The sequence below is a fragment of the Zonotrichia leucophrys genome, chromosome 20 (genome assembly GCF_028769735.1).
Source record: "Zonotrichia leucophrys gambelii isolate GWCS_2022_RI chromosome 20, RI_Zleu_2.0, whole genome shotgun sequence".
NCBI lineage: Eukaryota > Metazoa > Chordata > Aves > Passeriformes > Passerellidae > Zonotrichia > Zonotrichia leucophrys.
The window spans coordinates 6,539,626-6,565,332 of NC_088189.1; the positions used below are offsets into that span (position 1 = coordinate 6,539,626).

The following is a 25,707-nucleotide window of genomic DNA, read 5'->3' on the forward strand; positions in this document are numbered from 1 at the left end:
TTCTCACCCGTTTTGGCAAGAGGCTGTAGCCCAGCTTGGTGCAGCCAGCACTGGCAGGCACGTTCCCAGAGTGCTGGGAGCCTGATAAGTCCAAAGGTTTCTGCTATCAGACCCCCTCTTCCCAGTCAGAATCAAAGGACAAGACCACACTCAAAGACAACAGAAGGAAACAAAAAAAAAGAAGCTGTATTTTATACATATTCTCCAACAAATAATAAGGGAGTTTCTCCTCCAACTAAATACATGGGATAATGCACATCCACAGACCTGGATACAGCTGCTATAGCCTCAGGTGTAAGACAGTACAGCTTCTCATTCTATGATCACAAGAAAGTCAGGAGGCTGGGGTAAAAATAGTACACACCACAAGTGTAGAAAATTGAAGACAGTGTACAAAGGGTCCCAAACACAAAGCTTTCCCTCTCTTGAGTTTGCTTTTTTCTATTTGCACTTGCAGGGAGCCATCCCAAACCTCCCAGCCACAGGCAGTCACAGCTGTGTAACAGCACAGCCTCCCAACAACTCTAAATATATGTTCTTCCTTCAAAAGGGCTTTCAGGGATTGCTGAGTTTTGCCTTGTTACTTCAAACCACCACTGTGCTTAATGAACTCAGATACCTAAAAGAATAAGCTTTACTATATACATTTAAAAATTGAGGAAAAGTTCTCTAAAAATATGCTTTTGAATTTGACAAAATGCTCCAGCTGCTCAGGTTGGAGGAAGACCTCCAAGCTGTGCAGCAGCTTGTTATCAGAGACCAAACTAAAGCACCTAAAGAAGAGGAGCCAGCCCAGAGCTTTCCCTGTGCTGTTGGGCTGCTCCCAAACTCCACCCATCTGCTTCAAGGACACTCTGTGTATTCCAACAGCAACAACCCAGACAAGGAACCAACATCAGATGGGCCAAACACTAAAGGGGGACAGGGAACACATGCCAGGGCCAAGAACAGAGGGACTGCCACATGTCAGAACCCATACAAGCGCTAACTAAAGCTTGTGTTTGCAGGGGGAATCAGGAATCAACATGGAAATGCCAACAGAGCCTCACGAGACTGCTCCTGTCTCCTGTGTGACACCAGCTCCAATGTTCCCATGGGCTGCAGAAGCTGATGGCCATGCTGGGGAAAGAAGGAAGCAGCTTCTCCTTTTGGGAGAAAGCTCCTTCCTATCATCATCCATGTCCTGTCCTTCCCAATCTGTGCCACTGAAAGGGCACCACGAGCAGGTTGAGTCCTACAGGGACCTCTGAGGCAGCTGAGGCCACCACATTCTAGAAGGTATTTTTCAGCTTGGCTGCCACAAGCACGAGAATCTCTCCAATCTTTTTCTGCCAGTTCTCTATGTCCTTGGAGACATCACACCAGAGCTCTCCGTGGCGAGGTTCAGCATTCTCACAGCGCTTCCTCACCTCTTCTTGTTGCTCCTACAGGGAAGAGAAATGACAGTTTGTCCTGCTTTGTTCCAGAACACAGCCAAAAACTGAACTCTTTCTGATTCAAAAATTCTTCCAAAGATTATGGTGGGGTTTGGGGTCTGTTATTTTCAAAGGAAGACCAAGTCAAAATTCAGAAGCAGCAAGTCTCCTGCCTGGCTGAGCTGCAGGTAAGCAAGTTTTGGCTATTGCAGAGAAACTGCAACAGAAACTTCCTGTGCATTACCACCTGCAGGAGCTGTGTCAAGTGAAAGGTCTCTCTGAAGTCAGAAGATAAACACCCCCATCATTTCAGCAGTAAAAACTGCTGTAAGAGATTAGAGTTGGCTGTTCCTCTGGCTGTGTTCACATGCAACCTGTGAACTCAACACTTGGGAAGAAACAGCCCCAGTTACACAAACCCAGCACCACAATTCACCACAATCCCCTCTGAGCAAGCTTGAGTTTTACAAGAGCAAGATTCATTTCAAAGATTTTTGCACGAACCAGCAGAACTGTGGACAGCAAAGCAGCCTGAAACACAGCTCAGCTAATGACAGCACCTTTGAAAAGCCACCACACAGGCCTGTTCATGCTCATTCACGACCAGGCGTGACACCCAGCCTCCCCTGTGACCACACAGGCAGGAGCAGTGGCAGCGTGCTCAGCCCAGCACGGCAGCAATCCCAGGACTGGGCAACCCCTTTCAGCCAGGGATTGCTGCTGCCTCCCCTGTTCCCAGGCCCACACTCACCTCTGTGCCATGCTGGAGCTCAAATTTGTAGAAGAAGGCCCAGGCATCCCCCAGGTCAGAGTCGATCTTCACCGTGCGGTGGAACCACTCTCTGGCCTTGGTTATTTTCCGCTCGCTCCAGAACAGCCTGGTGGGAAAAGCAGAGGGGAGCTGACAACAGCCTCACTTTAGGGGAAGAGGGCGACCCACAAGAGCTCCCAGCTAAAAGGCTCTGCAGGTGTTCCAGTTCTCTGCTCTCCCAGGAAATAAAGAGCAGATTTTTAGGCAACTTGCAGACCATCCTGCCCCTGGGAAGGGGAGGGAGTGAGAGGACTGAAAAGAACACCCAGCACTTCCTATTTACTGCCCCACACTAAGTCAGGACAATTTAGAGGGTAACTCAACCCCAGGCACAGACAGGCTCTGCTGAGAGGGGAAGCATTACAGAGCTCAGCCTTTGCTGCCTCAATTGCTTTAATTTTGCTGTTCTAGATTTGGTGTCAAAGAGACAGGATTACATGGCTACTTCTATTCCCAATCCTTCAATTTCTTTACATTTCAAGTTAATTTCAGCATCTAATAATTAAATAACCTCTAAAAGCTGGTAACTGACTGCTGTATGGTCACATGCTCACATTTACAAAGCCTGCTGCAATGGAGCAGACCTGCCTTATCAGCCCCATTTTCCAAGGAAAAACAAGTATGGAAGCTTCTGCACTCAAACCCCAGCCTGGCACAGCCCCTCTGCTGCCATTTCATCCAGGCACTGGTCAATGCTGAAATTTCTCCCCAGTAATGAACAAGCTGAGTCAAGAGTCTCTTGGTTTCACTCCTTTGCATTAAAGAGTTCATTTGAGCTATAAGGTCTTTATCAAATCAGCCACCCCTCATAAAGAGCTTAGCCTGTCATAAAATTATACAGCTTATGTGATTGTTTTTAAGCCCTATAATACTCTTGATTGTTCTGTGTTAAATAAACTGTGATTTACAAGAGCATGAACAATGATAGCAGAGGTTTAACACCTGCAAGCAGTGGCCATTTTCAGGAACACATTTAACAAAAGTTTGTCACAGATGTGAGACACTCTGTACCTACAGAGGCAAGTCCTGATGGGTGGTGGAAGCTGTTTATGTTGGGATTAGCTGTTAAACAGCCTGAGGTTGCACCAGAAGGGGCCTGGGAGCAGTTGCCATAAAGCAAAAGTTAACATTTTTCTCACTTGCTGCTAAAGCTGAACAAGTCAGCTGTCAGGATCTGGCAGAACCCAGTGTTGCAGTCACTGGAGTGTATCCTACAGTTTTCTTTGGCTTATAAAGTAGAGTTGTGAAAGAATTGGGCAACTTCGAGCAAAATGTCCCCTGTATTAACCTCTTCTGCTATTCACAGAGGGAGAAAAGTAAGTTTGTTTCCATCACAGCTGCTGTAAGGCTGCTCACACATCAGAGCAAGATGTGGCACACATCAATTCCAACAGTGGGTTCTAATCACTGGAATTCTCACAACTCAACCTGAACAAGAAAACAATTCCTAGCAGATTATCTTCCGATTTCAGAGAAGCAAATTACAGAATAGCTGGTGGTTTGCATTCTGGCAAAGGGCACAGCTGAAGAACAATGACATAGGGGACATTCAGGAGCAGAATATCTAGCTCAGAATTTAAAAAGACACCTGACAGTATCTAGGCTAGAGAGAAAAGATGAAAACTACAGTCAGCTACATAAAACTTGAAAAATAACTAAAAAAAAAAAGTCCCTATGTTCACAGATACTTAAAACACATCCTGAACCACTTAATAAAGCCTAGCTCACCTGACAGTGATATCTTCCTCAAGGGACAGAAAGAAAACTGGCAAAGGGCTTTGTGTGAGTGCATTGCTGCCTGTGCCAGTCCCAGACCCACCAGAACAGCTCGAGGGCAGGCTGACATTCCCCACTTGGAATCAAGGGAGAGATCTGCACAGTTACTAGGAGACAGCTGGAGAGCTGCTCCCTGCTTTGGGACCTATTAGAGCTGCTGCAGCCAGAATCACACGGCTGTGCTGGAGTGCAGTGCTCCATCCTGGAAGCAGCCACACACTGACATGGATATTTTTACTGCATCAAGCACAGAAACTCACTTGGCCACAGCCAGCAGGACATGTGGGTCATGTTCACACTTCTTGAGAGCATCCACACTCTTGGTCTTTCGTTGCGGTCGCGCTTCAAGGAAAATTGCTTCTGACCACAGGATTCCTTAATCAAATCAAGTAGGAAGATTGTTTAGTGTTATTTTGAGGTTAGCCCTCCCCACCCTGGCATCAGGCTGGTGCTGTGCATCACAAGCAGCAGTTCAGGCCCCACCCTGGTGGTTATTCACCCCCCAACCTCATCCCAGACCACTCTTCCCACACAGATACTTCATTCAGTACTATGAATTTTAGCTACTGTGTGAACCACACTGGAGTTTCAGCTCTGGGAGTTTCTGTACCACAATTCCTGCAGCTCCAGCACTGCCTAACTCAGAGCTCAGGCTTTTCAGATGACACACTGCAAACTCTGGGACAGAGAGGGAAAATCAGCGTTTCCAAAGGGAAAGGTATCTGGCTGTTTGAATAGGCAACTGCAGTGGCAGAAGTCTCAAAAAGTGCAAAGTAGAGTCTGGGAGCAGTTTCAAGGGTGCTGGAGAGCACCACAGTCTTATTGATGCTGGCTCCACACACACTGATGAAGGACAGAGTAGATCCAGGAAAGCTGGGTTTAATCCCTAGCTCCTCTCACTGCCAAAAGCAAGGAAGGAAATATGCTCAGGGGAGCATGAAATCTGCAGTTTCTCATGTCAGCCAGGCACACCTGATCACTTCAAAGCAAAGCCAGAGAGCTGGTGTCTGCCAGGACTCCATCAAAGCACTCTGGCTTCTCATAAATGGCACCACAGGAACACACACGAGCTTTGATAGCTGCAGTGACGGACAGGAGGGAGAATCTCTTCTTCTTGCTCTTTACATACAGGATCACAAACACCATATTATTTCTATTTTATTCTTTGTGCAGCCTGCCACCCATCAGGAATCAATTCTGCAATCGATGGACCCAAACCTCTGGTTTACATGACTGCAGGTGGCCAACCAGCCAAGTCCTGCAGGCTCTGATTATGGTTTGTTGAGGTCTAAGATAAAGTTGGAAGCAATTGTTTAAACAAAAACTGAGATCCTGCTGCCCATTTCCATAGCAACAGGCAGATCTGTAAAACAGCCTGTGATGACAAACACTCATTAGGTCATTCACAAAAACAAAGCAGGATTTTGGGTGGTGCTGCTTTGGTGACCCACTTGCATGGAGAGTACCTTGCAATGAGTTTATCATGTCATAAAAGTCATTTAATTCCCAAATATTTTACTGAGACTTAAGCAGCCACCAATTAAACACCCTTCAAAACCTAGCCTGAAGGCAAGCCAAGTCTTGCCCTGAAGTAAGTTACTACAATTTGTAGTTATGTGACATCTTCTCCCCAAAGACATCAACATGTTTAAATAATTAAGGCTTCGTGCAATTCTGCCCCAAAATAGGGATGTGATAGGCACTTCATCCTCCCATCCCAAGAGGCAAATGTTTCCACTGCTGGTTAGAACTAACTGACTTACATCATATGACCTCTTAGCCTTTTCTTACATGAGCTAAAATAATAAAAAACCAGGACTGAACATTTATGGTTCATGATTCTCTAATCATGACTCTGGTGGAAATTCACTGCCAGCACAAGTTATTAAACTCACAGTGCTGCAACCAGTGCAGACAAACCAGCAACTGGCAATCTCCTAAGGCCAGCTGTACTCCAGAGGGACAGGGAAAGCACCATTCTTTTTCCACCAAACTTCCTAACTACAAACACTTCTTTCATTTTAAACCTTGGCAGAATTCTACCAGCTTCCGAGAAAAGCCCGCCCATATCCAAGATGCTTTTGCAGGAAGTCTGGGCACAAACTGTGGACCATGGATCCAATAACATACTGGGTACTGCAGAAAAATGGAACATCAACCCATGATCCCTCAGGTGTGAGAGAGCACAAAGCAACTTGGATTGTTCTCAAAGACCCTCAACATTTCCTTTGCAGAAGGATGGCTGCCACCTCTCCAAAACACCATATTCTGAGACCTGGCCAGAAAGGATATCTTGGGGAAAAATGTGCTTCTATCAACTGGGCAAAACAATTGTGTTTAAGGTAGAACTGAGACCCAGCTCACCTGAATTGGGGCACTCTTGCAGTGCCTTGGCCATCAGGGTGTTTGCAATGTTCTTCAGCCCAGCTCGGTACTCCAAGCGCACAGACTCCAACCTGGTGGGGAAGAGATTCTGATGATATTTATGCCAACATTCACCAGGCTGAAACAAACACTGGTGAAGGTCACTGGAAACTGAAAACATCTGCCCATATGCTGAATATGTGTAGGTGACTGACATCTTCCCATTCCTCTCCATCTAAAAATAAATGTGACTTTTATTCCATAATGGCCAAGATAAAAAACAATCTGAAACCAGCAGTAACAGCAAGGAAAGAGCCCTGTGCATGATGCATGCTCTGTGCACTCCAGCTATCAGTAAAGAAATAACTGCTTCCCAGATCCTTACAGTAGCTAACCAGGACCACCAAAGCTTTTCTGCTATTCAGAGAAGTTATTAGTCCAGAAGAAATTCCAGGATGGGCATGGTCTTAAGTCCCAGGCTCAAATGGCTGAGATTATGTGAAATAGCTGTCCTGAAGAGCAGACTGAATTTGTAGCCCAAATTCAGTTCAACTCCACACAACTCACCAGAGATCTGGATTCTTTGGATTCTTCAGGCGAGACTTTTCCAAGATGGCTCTTGCTCTAGTCAGCTGCCCAACTTTCTCCTCCAGCCTGGACAGCAAAAGCCACAGGGGTATGGAATGGGGGCACTTCTTCAGCTGTTAAAAAAAAAAAAGCATGCTCATAGGTAAATTTGGAAAAAAATCTTCTAATTCCTATAGAAAACAACTTCCCTATCTATATCCTCCTGGAGAGTTTAGCAGAAGAAAGACCAAGCTGATTATGTCTCTCAAATTTCTCCAGTTAATCTTATAGCACAGAAATGAAGTTTTTCCTGTACCCAAAATAGGCAGGTACACCAGGTATGACTGAGCTATCCCAGCAGTAAGAGAAAGATCACACCTCCCTTAAGACAGCTACAATTTGTGCTTTTTCTGCAGATGGAGGCTCTCACACATCCCACACCACAGCAGAGTGTGCAGGGAGTCATTAGGACATGGACCCTGGCAGAAACTTGTGCCCAAATGACTTTGATGGCTGTGGACTTTGAGCATTGATACCCAAGGACACCAATTACCATTTAAAAAAGAGTAGGGCTCTGTAGGCCACCTCCTTTCACAGTGTGCATCTAAGAGCTGTTGAGGAAGATTTTCTTTTAAGAGTTCTGGTTTTAGTCTTTACCGGTCTTAGAGAATTACTGTGCAAAGCCTTTTTTCCTGCCTGTGAGGAGTCAGGCATACAGAGAACTCTCTCAAGCAAGAAAGTCAATCTTGCATATGGGTAATGTGTAAAAGAAATTCTTGCTTATTTCATTTTTTTTTTTATTTTACTGTTTTAACCAATGACAGAAATCATGTCTTTGGCTATTCATTTTGATTCAAAGACAGACATCTCTCCATGCCAGCAGCACAAAGCAAACATGCTGTAACATCCATCTTACCCCTTGATTATAAGCCTCCCGTGCTTTCTCTACCAGCTCTTTTTGTTCCTCAATTTGTCCTTTCATCATCCACAATTTGGGGAAGTCCTCATAGTGCTTCAGGGCTTCCTCACAGAGCTCCTGGGCTGCAGCAATGTTCCCAAGCACCCACTCCAACTTCACAGACTTCATGAAGACCTGGGAACAAAGCAGAGCTGTTTACCACCAGCAGCCATTAGAAAACCAATCATCTGCCAAAGCAGCAGGTTCCACTTTCATGTATCCTTTCATGTATTCATGTATCATATTAGAGTGTCATTGATTAGCTACAGTTTGAAGTAAAATAAAAGTGAAAATATCAGTGTTAAATAATAGCAGGAACAAGTAACAATAGGAAAGGTAAATGCAAATACTAAAGGAGTTAGAACAGTGTGGTCCACCTGTATCTCACCTATTTACATAATTAATAACATAGATCTGGCATTTGCATCATCACAGAATCATACAATGGCTTGCATTGAAAAAGTAGTATTTGCATAAAGAGCACAGCTTTAACAGCACAACCAATTAACAAACCTGAGCCTCCTTCACCAGCTCAATCTGATCTCCTCAGATCCAAGCTACCAAGACAACCTTTTCTTACTTATGGCTTCAGGCTCTGTTGGCCTGCTCATTAGAAACTGGTACATGTACTTTTGGGTACCCCAAATCCTTCCTTCTGGTTATGCAGGGCAGTCACAGCTATGAGAAATACACTACAAACCAAAGGTTCTCACTGCTCTCTGATCCCCATCCTCCCCATTCCCAAACTCCCCCAGCTGTGACCTCACAAGAGAGGCACCAAGTCTGAGAGCAGAGCTTCAGCCCCAGCTGCAGAAGCTCCCTGACTCAGGGAGGAAGAGGACAGTTAAAAAGATGTAGGATGTAACAACAACTGAGGGGGAGGAACAGAGGACAGAGATCAAACTAACTTTTCATTTACTTGGACAAGTTAAAATGCTTTTGTATGAAGAGCTGAAAATGGACAGTTTATCATACCAGAGGTAACTGGAGATAAACACAGGAGTGTGACTTTAAGCACCAAACCACCCCAGAGCTGTCTTTAGTAGAAGCATAAGTGAGTCTCCTGTGAAAGCATTTTCTCTTTTTTTCCAAGACGTGCTTTTATGCAAAACAAACATTACACAAACAGCTGTAAACTGGGAAATTCCTGACTTTTGCCATTTATGTAAAAAACCAATTGAAACCCTTCACTTGATCCTGGCCTTTTTTTCCCATCATGCCACGACTTCGTGTCGCAATTCCAAGCGCTCGCACGGCGGCCCCATGCCCCGGAAGGCAATGGCAGGGAGCCACAGGGTCAATCCCCACGGCCACAGAACTGAAGGAACTCCTCCTTCCGTCCCAAATCCCCCGTGGCCAAGGGGCCTGAGCCTCTCCTCACCCTCCCCATGTCCTCACCCTTGCTGTGGGGGCACTGCTGCGAGCCTTTGCCAGCAGCCTCCTCGCTCTTTCATACTCATTGTTCTCCGACTCGAGCTTCACGGCAGCCAGCCAGATCTCCTCGCTGTTGGGGTTGGCCTGCAAGAACACAAAGTGACAGACAAATGCACACAGTGAATCAACAGCAGATTTAATCCTCTGTTTGATCCAGATTAAAATTGAAATCAGAGCTTTGTCAATCCACAGTAGGATTTTTTTTTCAGTGCAAGCTCCTCCCCGTCTTCTTTGACCTTTGAAGTTTATAGAAATCCTCCAAAACAGATGGGCAACACAAAGATATATACCAGTTTAGAAGTTGGATGCTTCTCAATTGTTGAAAAGCAGTAATGCTTGATCTTCTGAACTTCCAGTTTAAATACTGAAAACATCACAGGGTCTGCCACAATGAGACCCTCATTTTATTACCCTCAAGCAAAAAAGCTGCAGCTTTAATTCCCCACTGAGGTCTGTGAAAACTCTTCCAATAAAAGTCATTTCAGTCAAGAACTTTTCAGCCTAGTAACAAAGAGCACTGAGAACAGATTAAGGAAGTATCTTTTACCTTCCATTTCAGGACCTGTCTTTTTTTTTTTTTTTCTCACTTAGCTTTTAAGCCTAATTCCCAGTGTTAGAAGCACTCTGCCTATCTTTGCTACAGCATCCAGCAGGCAATTCCCTTCATTAGTGGGACTGATCCAAGACATAAGTAATGCAGTGACCTCATTAGGGCAGACCACAATCCTTCCCTTGAGGTGACCCAAGACAACAGGATTTTGATCCATGACTGGGATTGGTGGGAGTCATGCTAGTCAGACTGATGGTTTGCAAACTCATAGAATCACAGGCTGGGTTGGAAGGGACATTATAGATCATCTCATCCCAATCCCATGGGTAGGGATGCCATGCACCAGACCAGGTTGCTCAGAGCCCCATCCAACCTGGCTTTCAACACCTCCAGGGATGGGGCAGCCACAACCTCTCTGGACAACTTCTTCCAGCTCAGGACCTGGTGCAGAACTACTAAAAAAGCAGGACCACAGCCTTGCTTCCAGCTTGCTGCTATTTTACAGAACATTTTGTCACACAAAGCAACCAAAGAACAGCGGAAGTCTCCATCACTCTGAAAGGCAGCAGGAATCTGGTGTTGACAGGAAAAGCCTACTTTGTATTCTTTACCTGTCACATTTAACACACTCTGACAAGTGTAACAGACCCACCTGGAAAGCCAGGGCCAAGATGCTTCTGGCTGCTGGCACATCTCCTGCCAGCCACTTGGATTTGGCTCCCATGAGCCACAGCACCTCTGCTTTGGGACAGTGAGCAACAGCTCTCTGCAAAAGAGCTTCCAAGGATTCTCTGAGGACAAGAAACAGCAAGTTACAATCCCTCCAGGTACTGCCAAGGGCCAGCTCTCTCACACCATTTCCACTATCACTCAGTGTTATAAATATTGTTGCAAAGTCCAATGTTGTAAACCTTGATAAGTTGTTTCATAACAAGTAAAGGGTGGGGTCTTTTTTCACAAAGGTTCTGAAATCAGCATTCCACAAACGGTTCATTGTTCAGACACCTTTGACAGCCTCTGTGGAAAGAGCCCTCACACCAACAGCTCCTTTCTCTTGGAAAGAGTAATTCTGCTTAACAAACCTTTCTAGAAGCTGAGACAGGAAGGTTTTCAGAATTATTAGATGAGGTTGGCTTGATCTTATGCAATTTATTTTTTTCTCCTCTGGCAAATACATTTTTCAGGTAGAACATGGGGCTTAAAAGCCAGCCACCACTGGGAAACATGGGAAAACAACATCAAAAGAGTAGGTATATTTGTTCCCAACAACAACAAAAAAAAAGGCTTGAATGAGGAAGAACTCAGCATCTGCAGTCACTTCCACAACATAGCCTTGTTGGCCTTAATAAGGATGATTCCACGTGTATAAGTGGCCTACTGCAGAGATTGTTTGCTTTAGTCTAAGCTGTGGGCAGAAAGTTTCTGACATGTAAAGCTTTGTGAATAAACTTTAAAAAGAGCCTGAGGTCTAACAGTATAACACCAACCTTAATTCAGAATGTGATACACATTCACAGTGTTTAATCAGAAAATACCAGAGATGCTTGGACACATTCAGCTATGAAGTAGTTTATCTATGAAAACTAAATAAAACACATTTTAGGTGATTTGTAGCGCTATATTTTTCCAGAGGTGCCTTCTCAAAGACAATTGCTCCTACCTTGTCTCTTCATAGCTATTTTTACCACGTAACCCCTATTGCCAAGAACCATTTTATGACTTCATAAAACTTAAGGATGTTCTGAGCACAACAATAACAAAGAAGGTCAGACCTGCAAAACACAGCAGTGAGTTCCATCCAGCTGCACTAACTCTGCACTTGCACCACACCAGGGACCATGCTGCAGTTTTCCTTCATCCCCAGCCTGTCCCCCTGTCTCAGGGACAGTGCAGCACACCTACCTGGTTCCATGGTTCTTTTCAAAGTAGGCTGCTCTCAGCCACACACTCTTCTTGCTTGGGAAGACTTGCAAGGCATAGGCATAAATGGCTCGGGCACACTCCAGGGCATTATGAGCAACACACTGAGGGAAGAGAGATCAGGACTAAGTCAGCTTAAGGGAGCACTGGAATCGAGAGCAAGCAGGAATTACACATGCACAATTCAACCCAGAACTCAGTAACTCGGTGTAATCCATGAATTGAGGCATTAATAGAGAACAGAACACTTACAATCAGCTTTTTAAAAGGAAGCAGGGAAGGAATTTCCAAGTATCCCTCTACAGAGCACAAAAATCCCTGGCCTTTCAATGGGACTGACACTCACAGGCCAGCTTGAAACATCAGCAAGGCATTGGAAAGGATCTCATGTTAGCACTTCATTTTGTTATTTCACAGGCAAAACCCTAAGCACCACAGCATGTGCCCCCCACTGCTCTGAGCCCAATTTAAGGCCAGTGAAGTTGGACATTTCTCATGCTGAAATATGATTTAGTTCTTAGCACATGTTCAAACTATTCCCCTAAAGCAAAGAAAGCCTGGTAAAACTTTTACCCACTCCATTGTCCAGTCTTACATTAACTCCTGAGCTACAATGGTTATGCCTTGAAACTCAACTCCCAGCTCCTTTACCCATAACTCAATCTCTGTTGATGTCTCACACTCACCAAAAAAAAAAAAAAAAAATCCACACCAAGTTAGCACACAAACTATATCAATATCAACTTTTTGTTTAGTAAAAACTCAAATCTGAATAAAGCTCTATAATAACCTCCTGAGGCAGAGAGTGGCCAAAGGCAGGCAGGTGGTGTGGGAACCACATCCACTTTCTCTGACAAAGCCATTTCCCAGGCACCAGTGCAATTTCCTCAAATGAAGAAACACAAACCCACAATAAAACAAAACCACCAAAAAGCAGCATCCAGCTGGACATACACTGTCTGCATCCTCCATCCAGGTGTGTTTCCGATCCTCTTCCTCGATCCCGATCCCGATCACAGCTCTCATGATGGCCTGGCACGTGGCCACACTTCCAGCTTTATCACATTCCTCGGCATCCTAGGAACAACAGCAAAGCTCTGCTCACTCTGGGAGCTCAGCACAAGAGGTTAAAGTCTGCAATGGCAACTCCTCATGCACAAACACAGAGACATTGTGGTCACTGCCACAGCACAAACATCTCATTGCTCCAACACACCCTGACACTGAGCAGGAGCCTGCAGCCACCAGGAAGGAGCTGCAGCTGCACACAGAATCATTCACGCTGCTTAAGAAACAGATCACATCAATTCCATCCACTGAAAAGGTGACAATGTGTGATCTTTCCAGACCCAGAAGTCTTTTCCTACAGCTCCACAACCCTGGGCTGACCCAAGCAAGGACCTGGGCAATAAAAAAAAAAATTGACAAGGAAGAACTGTAACATCAAAACTACTGACCTTCTTTCAGCTTTGAGATGATTAAGTCTCAATAAAGGCTTGGCAATAACTAAATTTAAGAGTATCCCATCTAGCAGTGTAAAGTCAAAGGTGCAAAGACTCTCTCACCAGACCATGTATGGAAAAGTGGAGTTTCCTGACACTCAAAGCTTTCAGAAAGCCAAGCATGTCTTGCTGAAACTTGTTGAAAACTCCTCTGATCAGATAACAGAAATGGAGCAGTTCTAGTCCTGAGAAGGAACTCGAGAACACAATGATGCAGAGGCTGTGCTCGTGGATTTTTTTAAAGAGAAGTTGAAATTAACCTTTAATTGTTTTACTGCTGTAAAGAAAGTCAAAATTCTTTTAGATGTTAACAAGGATATCCATTGAATATTAAATACTTCATTCATTATCAATGCTCTTAAGCAGTATAAGATTTTGCTGCCTTGACCCACTGTAAATTATTTCAGTAGGGAACTGCTTTAAAGACTTATGATCAAACAAAGCACAGAACATATTCAGGAGGAAAGAGCTTCAGTACAGGACTAACAGAATATTTCCTACATGCTGCAAATGCAGTATTTGTATTGATTTCTCATAATGCCATTTGACAAGACTTGCGGGGCAAACAAATACCTGTCAAGCCAAAAGAGACATATGCAAAAAAAAATACATAAATCCTTCACTGAAGGCTTTAAGCCTCCATCCTACTTAAGACAGCAGCTGCTTCAACTTGAAGCTACTTATCTTCCATGACAGAAGCAAACCAGACATTTCTCAGCAAAACACATGTGATGTTACCCCAGGGTATCACTTATGGCATTGACCCTGCTCAGCTTTTTAGTCTCATCTCTTGTCTCTTCACAGGGACCTCCACTGACAAGCCAAGTGCAAAATGACTCTGTAGCAGCCTTCAGACCAGAACCCGTAGAGTCTCCCTGGACCTTCAAGACCAAGCACATACCTGTATCCACTGCTCCCTGTTGATTTCCACCCCGTTAGCCCTGAGAGATGTGATGGCTCTGTCAATGATTTTCTCCACCATCTGGGTGTTTCCATTGGCCTCCTCCAGTTTGGCAGCAGTGATCCAGATGTGCCGGTCCGTGGGGATGTTCTCGCGCGCTTTGTTCAGCACTTTACGAGCGTTCTCGTACGTCTCCAGCCTTGCCAGCGCCAGCCACAGCTGCAGAGCAACAAAAGATGGGTTGGAGATGAGAACAAGGAGATGACAAGGCTGCTGTATGGCAGTGTCAGCCCACAGAGATAAGCAGCTTCACGCTGCTTGCTACTGGTTGGCAACAGTCCTCAAGCACTGCAAGGATGCTGTGGAACAGCAATGGAGGAGAGGAGAAACAGGCTGCTACTGCCCTGATCATCTCTGGCTATCATCCCCATCTGCTGGGCTCTTACACTCCTATTTTCTGTTCACATCACCTCTCAAACAGCTGAAGTGAACACTCTGGTTTGGTGTTTCAGAAATGAGTAACTTTCTGATTCACCAGGTTAAACGTTCACTCGTTTTCCCAACTGTCAAGGCACCACATATGGACACAAACATGGCTCAGTGCCTGCAGCAGACACAGCTGTGCACTGCCATGACTAACCTAACAATTACACACCAAAATGAGGCATGTAATGACCACCAGACAATTAACTCCAAAGGAAAAAAAAACACACATTCCACTACTCATCATATCCTTCCCACTGTGGGAGAAAACCTTGGGTGGAGAAGCACTGCTCACCCTGCCTTTTGCCTGCAAAGCTTCTACTGCCAGCCTGAAGTGGGGTGTAGGGGTTTTTTAATTACACTTCTTTTTTTTTAACTCACTTCAACACTGGTTGGACAGCACTCCACAGCCCTGCTCAGCATGATCCTGGCATCCTCAGGTTCCTCCAGCTCCACGGCTGCTTTCCACAAACGCACCGAGTTTGGAACGTGCTCAAGGGCTAGAGAGGCAAAACAATTATGTCAATAATGATAAAATAGTTTACCTATGAGATCTGTATTTTCTAAACATGAGATAATAAAGGATTTGTGCTATTACAAGGAAATGTCCTGAAGGAGGGAAAGTAGGGAATTTACCTATTTGGGCTCTTGCTTCAACAATGAGAATTTAAAATCAGAAAATAAAACACTTAATCATTTTAATTGGAAACAGCTTTTGGAGAGCCAAGGGCTTTTTTGTTGTACATGCTGTAATTGCATCCTCCTCAGTAAAACACCTGGCTGAACAAAGCCTTCAGTCTCAGCAAATGAGCAGATGAAGATCTTCAACACTGGGCAGCTTAAATCCCACCAGGTCTGCCTTTATAGAAAAGGAGCATCTTCAACAATAACTAATAATACAGCCTTACATGTTGAATAATACAGTTCCTTACATGTTGAAACTGTCCCTTCACAATTCAGTTTTCCTGTAAGCCTCTCCTGACAGCTCAATGGACCCCAGCTTCACATCCCAAAAAGCTATTGTCCTGCCATGCAAATATAAACCAGGGGTGCATAAAAACTTAAAGGTCTCACTGACAGTAAGCCATGAGCACCAAGAGTACTTCCAGCAATCCAATATGGACTCCATCTAATTAGGATTCTTCAAGGCTTCCTTAATCTTGTCCCAGAGTTAGCTGCATTCTCTGCAGCCTGTCCTACATGTACTGTCTGAAGCATTAAATGCTAAACAACAACTTTCCTCAGCCCATCTCGTTAAGAGAGATTGAGAAACCAAAGGGATTTTTTAGCCTTTTGTCACCCCAATTTGCACCCCAGACTGCTGAAATCAGCTGCATTGCAGCATTACTTCCACTGCTTCCATGGTGACTGTACACAAATGTGCCATAGTTACAGAGGACTGAGCACATCCCTCTTCAATAAAGCAAGCACAATCACAGGGACACAAAAATGAGTGGGAAAAGGCATCTAAAACCACTTTGGAACTAGCTGGCCTTCCAGGCAATGCTGTTCTTTGAGGCATTGCTGCAGAGGTAGAGGGCTGAGCCTCAACTCACACAGAGATTTACAACAAGCATTAACCATTTGTCTCCAAGCCTACAGCTGCAGGAGATTTTCCTGAAGAATTTAAGTGAGTAATGTCAGCCTCCAAGATCTGAAAGCATCACTCTGCAGGACAGAAAATGTTTTCATAAACACAGAATTTGATTTTTAGACCTCAAGCTGTATTTCAGCCACTCAGCTTGCTGAGTCTCCAGTCAGACTGAGGCTTTAAAAACTCCAGAGGTTCTGCTGGATGGTAGGAATGCACACAGAGAGGAGAAATGCATTATGGAAGGTCACACTTCAGTGACATTACCTGGCACTCAGGCTTTTTTATTTTGGAGAAATAATGGGTTATGCTGCCACTTAAAGCTCCAAGCTCCATATTACTGATGCTCCCTAGGCAGCAGAGGAGCACTGTGAAGCTGTTAACAGGCAGAAACTGGGAAGAGAATGATAAATCCAGTTCCATTCCACTAACAGCTTTTTTGTACCACGAGATTAGGTAGGTGGTTCCAAAAACTGAATGTTTTTCTCTTCATAAATACAGTGTTTGAAGCAAAGCTCAGTATTGGTGGGTAACTCACTGCTCTCACACAAGACCCTCTCCTACCTGAGCTGGGCTCACAGATCTATTTCTGCTCCTTTAGAAGTGTTTTTCTGTTCAACATCTGTGACTGTTCCTGAGAAGGACACGCAGTGTCACAGGAGCAGCACTTCACACCATGCTGCACTGCAGAGCCAATGGAAATTAAAAAAGCTAATGAATAGTTAATATCTCAACTCTTTAGAACTTCAAATCCAACAACTTTGAGATGCCTTTCATCCAGATGTAGTAAGAGGTCATTGCACTAGAGATCTGCAATTTTACATGCAAGAGGTAAGAGGTGGGAGGCAACGAATTCCTTTGAACCTAAACCACTCAATACTGCAGACTGCTTCACAATGATTCAGTAAATGTATTAAATCCAGACCCTTTTCCCTGTCTAGATTAAAGGCAGGAGATGTAACTAATACAATTCAGTAGTCATGAAGGAACTAATCTCTACTGATACAGGCCCAGCTACTTAAACTAATCAAAGAATTCATATTTTGAACTTCTGAGGAAGACCTGGGCTCAGGACAATACAACAAACTGCTGTTGAAAAGATCATTGTTTGGAACAGACAGAAATTCCGTGAAAGAGGAAAACCTCCAAGTGCAATCAATCCAAGAAAATGTAAGGTTTCAGGTAAGCACCACAAAGAAAGGCCTTTTGTCCTTTTGTCAAAGACAAAACTTGCTACACTGTAGCAAATCCTGCAGCTCAACAGGCTGAATGATATGAGAAGCCCAAGACCTCTAAAGCTCCTCCAGCAGCAGCCACTGTGGCGTCTAACAGGCTACAAGCAAGTAGGAACAATCAATTCCAGTATCTTTTCCAAAAAGTATCACAAGGTGACATCCAGAGCACCTTTTTATCCTTATAACATCATTTTTTAATTGCTTCCATCTACTTATCTAGTTGTGATCAAGCTGGAACTGGCTTAGGTAAGTGAAATACCATTTTGAAATTGTTCAGTACCTTCAGCAGCTTTCTGCTGAAGGATGTTTTACAAACACTTCAACACTTTTGTTCTTCGGTTTAAGAGCAGCAAGTTCCACCATTAGTACACAAATTGTAATTTCAACAAGGAAGCAAAAAAAGCAGCTGAACTTATGGCCACACCTTGAACAACTCAGAACACAATGAGTGCTATGCCTTCATTCCCTGAGCCCCAGGAGCTCTCACCTTTCCTAAGGACACGTTTCTTGGCCCGGATGTCAGTCTCCAGCTCTGCTGCTCTGATGTAGATGCGCACCGACTGCGGCAGGTGCCGCACAGCCTGGGCCACCACTGCCTTGGCTGTATCTCCAGGCTGCAGCCGGGCAGCTTCCAACCAAACATCTTCACTCTGTCAGGAAAAACAACCCAGCTTCCTTTACATCACAACAAGAATGTAAAATCACAGCTCCTGCCTAAGCAGGTGTTTTGTAATACAGCAGACAGCGAAGCTGTATCAGGCAGAGCCTCAATCAAGCTTAACAGAGATTGTGCTGCTCACGAACCACAACTTTTTCCTACTATCCCACAAGGATCAGCAAAGCAAAGCAGTTCTGACCTTAGGGCACATCTCTGTTCCTTTCATGATGAGGTTTCGAGCCACCTGGAGTTTGCCAGTGACCTCCTCCAGGCGGGCTGATGCTATCCAGGCTGGGGGATGATGAGGATTGGTCTCTCGGACGGATTTCAGCAGCAAACGGGCTTTTTTGATATCACTGAAGGAGGAGGAAAAACAGGAAGGAAAATTTTCAGCACATTGGGAAACAATTCTCCTGAACCAGGATGTGCTCAGATCCACAGTAACTGTGATCTCAATTTTTTCCATATTGCAGACACAAAACTTTCTACCAAAACAAGCTCACAAATACACACCAACACAGCCAGATCACAGTGAAAGCCAGTTAAATATTTAAGTAAGATTTTTGGGAATTACAGCTGGGCACTTGCAGCCAGAGGTTGATAAGCCCAAGCACTGATGTAAATCAAGAATTAGCATCAATATTTGCACATACTGCTCTGATTTAAAGAGCAAGTCTTTATGAAACACATGCCATGCTCCAGGCTAAAGAGGTTCTCAGAGGTCGTCAATCAAGCCTAAATTAGCAGCACAAAAGTACAATTAACCAGGTTATTTCCTGGCTGGCAGGCAGCCACACACTGCCATCATTCAGGCATGGAAATAGGGATGGAATGGAAACAATCTCCACAATTGATGCATCCAGGTCAGATGCTAATACCTCAGCTGAAAGACTAGACCAGATCTCATGTTAAAAGAATTCATCCTCAAAAACTCACCTGGTATTTCTTACAAACTAAATGCCAGCTGAAAGCACCCACTCAGACAGATTTCCATTTACATGCAGGCTCAGTGCCATTGCTAAGAGGATAAATCTGTTAATCCTTCTTAAACTTACTTGATATCTCCTCCATGTGTGGGAATCATGGAATTCAAGTCTGTCAAATATCCTTTTGGATCCACTACAGTCTGGCCACTCACAGAGTCTGACACCTGGGAAAGTCAAGTCACAGCTGCTGAAATGACCACTCACAGCCCCTGAACACCTAAAAACACATTGTGGCTCTGCAAAAATCCTAATATTCATCTGTTCCCAAAAGCAAGGAAGGAGGAAAACACAAAGCCTTGCTTATCAGCTTTTTTCTATTTCTAAAATATACAATTTTAACATTAAAATTCAGACAAGAAGCAGGCTGGTGATAAGCAGTCACCCAAAGGTTGTCTTGCAGCCCTGCCAGCTAAAGGCATTCTTTTTAGAATAACCAGATTTAGATGAGAAAATCAATGATGAAGAAGGCACAAATCAGTATTTTTCAGCAGTTTGTCCTGCATCCCTACATGGGACAGAAGAGATGCTTCCATTGGTAGCATTCTATGTTGTTTGCCTCAAGGGCACCTCGGCTATAACCAGGCAGTCTGTTCTCCCATAATGACCAAGAATTCCAGGGACAAACCAGTATTTCTCAGGAAATTCTATTCATTTTGAGGGCATAAAATTTGGGGAGAGGGACTACAAAATTATTTCATAGCTCAGCTGTTTTTGGATCTTCTAAAATCAAAGAGAATTTAACACTTTTCTAAAACCAGTGACAGATCCTGCCTTCCCACATCCTTACCTGGCTTAGCCTCATATCCATCAAGGTGTTCCTGGCTTGGCCAATCTTCCTCATATCCAATTCACCTGTCCCAGGTGTCATCAAGCCTGGTGTCATTCCTCCTGGGTATGGAGTATTCAAACCCCCTGGATATGGAGTATTCAGTCCACCAAATTGCTAAAAAAAAAAAAAGACAAAACAAAAAGTGAGAAAGTCATTCCTAAAACCTCTTCTGAGATTTCAAAAATAATTCAGACTATTGTCTGATTTGCACTTCCCCAGAAGCTGCAGGACACAGATGCCCAACCCCAACAAGTACTTCTGATATGGCTTCCCTGGATCCCAAAGCATTTCTCATACAGGATGTATAAATCTATAGGTAATTACTAAAGTTTAGTCAAGTCAATGAAATAAGCAGCGAGAAAGTGAAAAATTCAAGCACAGGCATTTGAACTTGGAATATTTAAACAAGAATATCTGCAAAGAAGTCCCATGGACACCTGGAGCCAGTCTAAGCCATTCAGCTGCTCCTGTAATTCTATGACCACAGTGGACTCTGGCCACAGAGCAGCAAGCTAAATTACCTCATTTTTAGTTGACTGAAAGGCAAACAATTTTTAACACAATTGCCCCAGAATTAGGCAAACCATTAAGTGAAAGGAAACTTTATTTTCTGTCCCCTTTTTGCAAGATGTTATTGTAACAGAAATGGTTTTGCTCACCAAAACTACCACCACCCTGAATTCAGCAAATAAGAAAAGAAACACTTTCTTCCATCTTTAAAAGAAGAACCAGGTTTTCTCTGCTTATCCCCACGTTTTCTCTAGTACTGGCTGTGCACTGGAAGTCTCCAGCAGCACACAAGTTTAACATCCAGAACTCCTTTGGCAGACTCACAAACTACACCACATTTTTTTGTGAAATCCCAGTTTAACACTCATCTCTAACCCAGTTTGGCCACAGCTTGCCCAGGTTTGCTGTGTACTCACTGTCTGGCGTGGATCCACTGAAGTGTGATTCTCCCCTGACTGCAAATGCTTTGCAAAGAAGCTGTCAGGGACAGGAGTCAGCTTCTCATAGCGAGGATTCCTCTGCCGCTTGTTCCTGGCATCCCCCACCTCAGGAATACTCAGCCACTCCTCCTCAGTCACCTCTGCTAATTTCCGCTGTTCAGACAGGAGTTGTCATCAGTATTTGCTGCAGAAATGGCTTTTGAAGTGCTCTAACTCCTTAATAGATTTATTTTCTTGAAATAATTCAAGATCAATTAAACATTTAAGGGTCAGACTTTTTTCCTAATCCAATGTACAAAAGAATTAGATTCATTTAATTGGAATTTGGTTTTAGTCCAGACTGAGATTCCAAATCAATTTTGTTATTAGATTCAGTGCTACAAACATTCAGATTAATCCTAGTGCCTGGAGCATTGAGTGGTTTACTACTAATCATTAGACAACAGTTTAAACAATACATTTTACTTAAAAGAAGATTTAGAGTCAGGAGATTCTGCTCAGCTACTCCTGCAATGCCAACAAGTTATCAGTTTCCCTCAAAGACAGAAGTGTAGCACCTTCCACAAAGCACAAAACAAAAATTACCAATATCAAAACTTGCAGAAATTTCACTGCCTTGTGCACACACATGAACAGTGTTTATTCTTCCAACAGAAAGTAATTCTAATCTGGAGAATATCAAAGCACTCCTTTGCCAATACACAAAATCAGAGCAAAGAAACAAACACAGACAAAAGAACACACAGCCACCTCTTGTATCTCATAAAAAGTCACATTTCAGACATTTTTTTCCTTACTTTCAAGTCTGAGAACTGCTGCTGGATTTTGGGTCGTTCCATACGGTATTTTTCTATTTCCTCTTTTTCCCGTTGTTCCCTAAGGAAAAGGAATACTGAGTTATGCTCAAAGTAACACTGGAAAGCCTTTGATTAAAGTGTTGACATAATAGAAAAATGTGTTTATAAGAGTTAGGGCATTAAAAATGGCACTTTTTCCCAAGCTTAGATTATAACATTATAACAAGAGATCCTTTATCCAATAAGAGAGTATTATAGTGTAAAAACAGATATCTCCAAGCGAACTTCAGTCTCTGACCTCCTCCTAATGAGAAGTGACTTTAACAAGTAACACATACTGTTTACAAGCAGGAGGTGACTTCTCTAACAATTTCCAGTCTACTGCAGTCTGTGATGCATCAATATCAGTTGCTCAGCATCTCCCCACACCATCTTAATGAACTACAGCGACTCTTAATTAACGACAGTGAAGTAATTTAACCACATCCACTATCAAAGCAAGTGGTACACAATACCTGTCATCCTCAATTAACAGAAAACACCCCCTGCCAGTGCTGCAGCTTATCCTACCTCCTCTCCTTCCTGCGTTCATCCATCCTCTTATCCAAAGCTGCATAAATAGCATCTGCTTCTTCATCATCTTTTTCATAGGGGCCACTTGAGAACAGGCTCCCAGCATAGCCATTGAACTGGGAAATTGGAGAGAGAGGAAAAAAAAAAGAGGAAAAAAAGGAATTTTTTTTAAAGTTCTTGTTATGTTCCTGCAACAGCCAACAATCACCTGAAAATGCATTAACAGGCTGCTTCTGACAACAATGCATCAGACCAACACATCCCAAATAAAAACATCCTCCTTCTACCACCCCATGGTGGTGCTTATTCTCCCGCACCAATTGAAGCAAAACTGTACAAAATTGCTTCTTTCAAAATTGCTTCTCTCTCTGAACCATTTCTATTGAGCAATAAATGAGATCCCAGGATAGAAAAGCCATTCTCTTCCATTAACCACTTTCTCTTTCTACACCAGTGAAAGCAAGCAGAAAGAATATCACAACATTCAACCAACCAAAGTGGGACTTAAACACAAGAGACTACACGGGCCACTTAAGGACAATATATGGCACAGAATCACAGAGTCATTTAGTTTGGAAAAGACCTCCAAGATCATCAAGTCCAATCTTGTCAAAGCACAAAAGCTTTCATGTGAATAAAAAAAAATACAGAAAAATAAAAAAAAATACAACCCCTGAAATGCTTAAACTGATTTTTATTTATAGATATTTTCCCAAGATTCTCAGGGCTCTGTATCAGTAGTTAAACCACAACCACAAAGCAAGGCCACAACAGAAATCTGTAAGCACCATGCCATTGTGCATACTGAGGTCTCAACCAATAACTAAAAAAGGAAATGATGCCTGCAAACTACAGGAAATTCTGAGTTTGAAGCCCCAGCTAAGAGTGGGGCTCTTACTGACAGGACAAGAGGACACAGTCTCAAGCTGCTTCAAGGGAAATATAGGTTGGATATTAGGAAAAAGTTTTTTTACAGAAAGAGTGATAAAGTTATGGAATAGTCTGCCTGGGGAAGTGGTGGAGTCACCATCCCTGGATGTGTTTAACAAAGCCTGGATGTGGCACTCAGTGCCATGGTTTAGTTGAGGTGTTGTCACTGAGTTGGATTTGATGACCTTGAAGGTCTCTTCCAACCTGGCCACTCTGTGATATTGCAACAAGAGCAGGGAGCTCAGGCACTCTTGTTCCAACTGGGAAAAAACATCTGCAGGATGATGAAAACCTCCTCACCTCATCGTAGTTGGTGTCGTTCAAATCCTCATCATCGTCATCTGCAGTCTGGTTCTTCTTCATCTGGTCGCCCACGGTTCTCTTGCCGGGCGGCGCGTGCCGGTCGTCCACGGGGTCGTTGGCATCGCGGGCAGGGCCGATGTCGGAGCGCGTGGTGAAGCCCGTGGCCCTGCAGGGACAAACCAGGGGCTGCTCAGCTCGCTGCACCCCAGCCTGCCACTGTCACTGCTCAGGACAGGCAGGGGAAATATCATCTGGCATCAGGAACTCCCCGTGAGCAGCATTCGTAAAGCCAGGGGGGAAAATGGCCTTGGAATCATGGAATGGTTTGGGTTGGGGAGGACCTCTGGGCTAACCCCATTCCAACCTCCTGCCATGGGCAGAGACACCTTCCACTATCCCACGTTGCTCCAAGCCCCATCCTCAGACACTTAAGGGGTTGGGCAGCCAGAGCTTCTCTGGGCATCCTTTTACAAGGAGAACTTTTCCCACAAACACAATGCAACCACCCAGCTCATGGCACTGCCACCTATCCCATGCATGGCTTCCTTTCTAAACTCTATGCCTGGCTCTCTCAGCTGACCCTGCAGGCTGTGGGGCACCACGGCTTGGGGGTCTGGGCAAAGGGATGGGGCAGCTGGAGCACTTCTGAACCCCACACTCACCTGGCAGCACCTCGAGGGGCACAGCCAGCGGGATCTCCCCAGGGAACCAGTGGGGAACGAACACAACTCACATCCAGCAAAAACACCCTAAAAAAATGGTCCCAGCTGCCACCAGACCCCCTCACTGTTCCCTCAACAAAAGCCCCCAGTTTGATCATTTTTCAGACGGTCCCATGCACACACAGGCACAAGATCAGGAGGAACACAATCCTTTGCCCCCTCTGAAGCACCCGGGAACTCATCCTCGATTTTAAACACGAACCCGCCCAGCCAGAGAGCGAACATGAACGATCAGGATGCAACAACATTGAAAAGCCTCCGGGCCTCCCCGAGGGGATGGGGATGAGTGGGGCAGGGAGGTGGGACCCAGCCGGGCAGCGAAAGGGCTCGGGAGAGCCCCGGGGCCCGGCGGAGCGACCGGGCCGGGAACGGACCGGGGCGAGGGGCCCAGGCCAGGCCTGGCAGCGTCTCACCCGCGGCCCAACCCCGGCACGTAGCCCAGGGGCGCGGGCATGCCCAGGAACGGCTTCTTCTTCTTGTTCATGATGGCGCTGGCGGCGAAGCGACACCGAGGCGAGACCGAAAAGGGACCGGAGCAGAGCCGGGAGAGACGGCCGGGAAAGCGACGGCGGCGGCGGCGGCGGAAGCGGCGGCGGGAGCAGGCGGGGCTGCCCGCGAGGGGAGAGCGGCGCTTCCGATCCCCCGGGGAGAGCGCGCCCCCTGGCGGGGCGGAGGACCTGAGGCGAGGGGAGGAGACCGGGGATGATGAGGATGGAAAAGCGGGAATGAGGATGGTGGGGATGAAGGTCATGGGGAAGGGGATGGGAAAATGGAAATGAGGATGGTGGGGATGAAGGTCATGGGGGATGAGTAAAGCGGGAATGAGGATGGTGGAGATGAAGGTCATGGGGATGGGAATGAGGATGGTGGGGATGAAGGTCATGGGGAAGGGGATGGGAAAATGGAAATGAGGATGATGGGGATGAAGGTCATGGGGATGGGGATGGGGAAAGTGGGAATGAGGATGGTGGGGATGAAGGTCATGGGGATGGGAATGAGGATGGTGGAGATGAAGGTCATGGGGATGGGAATGAGGATTGTGGGGATAAAGGTCGTGGGGATGTTGAGCTGTTCTGTCATGGAGTTTAACATTTATAGCAATTTGTTATTTTTATTGTGGTAGGAAACGAGCAACAGCTAAGGAACATCCCAGGCGGCGAGTGGCCCTGCAAGGAGCAAAGCTGATAATTTTGAGCTGTGTTTAATAAACCCTGGGCAGAATGGGGTAGAAAAGGGGGGAAAAGAGCCAGGATCATCCCAGGAGGGCCTGGAGCTGGACAAAGCCCCCGTGCTGCTCACCCTTGTGTCCCCCAGCCTTTGCTTGCAGGGGTGTAAGCTGCGAGCTTTGTTCCCCCCCTTCCCTCCTGGTAAAAATTTCCAAGCCAAATTCTCTCTGGGGGCAGAAGATTTCTACTCATTTCACCTCATGAGCAGGTTTTCTACTCATTCCTT

The 25,707-nt window shown here is 44.9% G+C and overlaps 1 protein-coding gene across 1 annotated transcript; it reads right to left on the bottom strand.

The window, feature by feature from the left end:
- Window positions 1-166: 166 nt before the first annotated feature.
- On the bottom strand, window positions 167-24,856 carry PRPF6 (pre-mRNA processing factor 6). The gene is made up of 21 exons (XM_064729933.1): window positions 24,669-24,856; window positions 23,531-23,699; window positions 22,298-22,416; window positions 21,728-21,806; window positions 20,907-21,083; window positions 19,939-20,094; window positions 19,221-19,315; window positions 18,365-18,521; window positions 17,995-18,157; window positions 15,063-15,181; window positions 14,199-14,417; window positions 12,750-12,872; window positions 11,778-11,899; window positions 10,528-10,666; window positions 9,290-9,409; window positions 7,850-8,026; window positions 6,934-7,067; window positions 6,367-6,458; window positions 4,263-4,377; window positions 2,167-2,293; window positions 167-1,424 (listed from the first exon to the last, which is right to left on the bottom strand). The coding sequence occupies exons 1-21, from the start codon at window positions 24,737-24,739 to the stop codon at window positions 1,272-1,274; spliced, it is 2,826 nt and encodes a 941-aa protein (XP_064586003.1). The 5' UTR covers window positions 24,740-24,856; the 3' UTR covers window positions 167-1,271.
- Window positions 24,857-25,707: the final 851 nt, after the last annotated feature.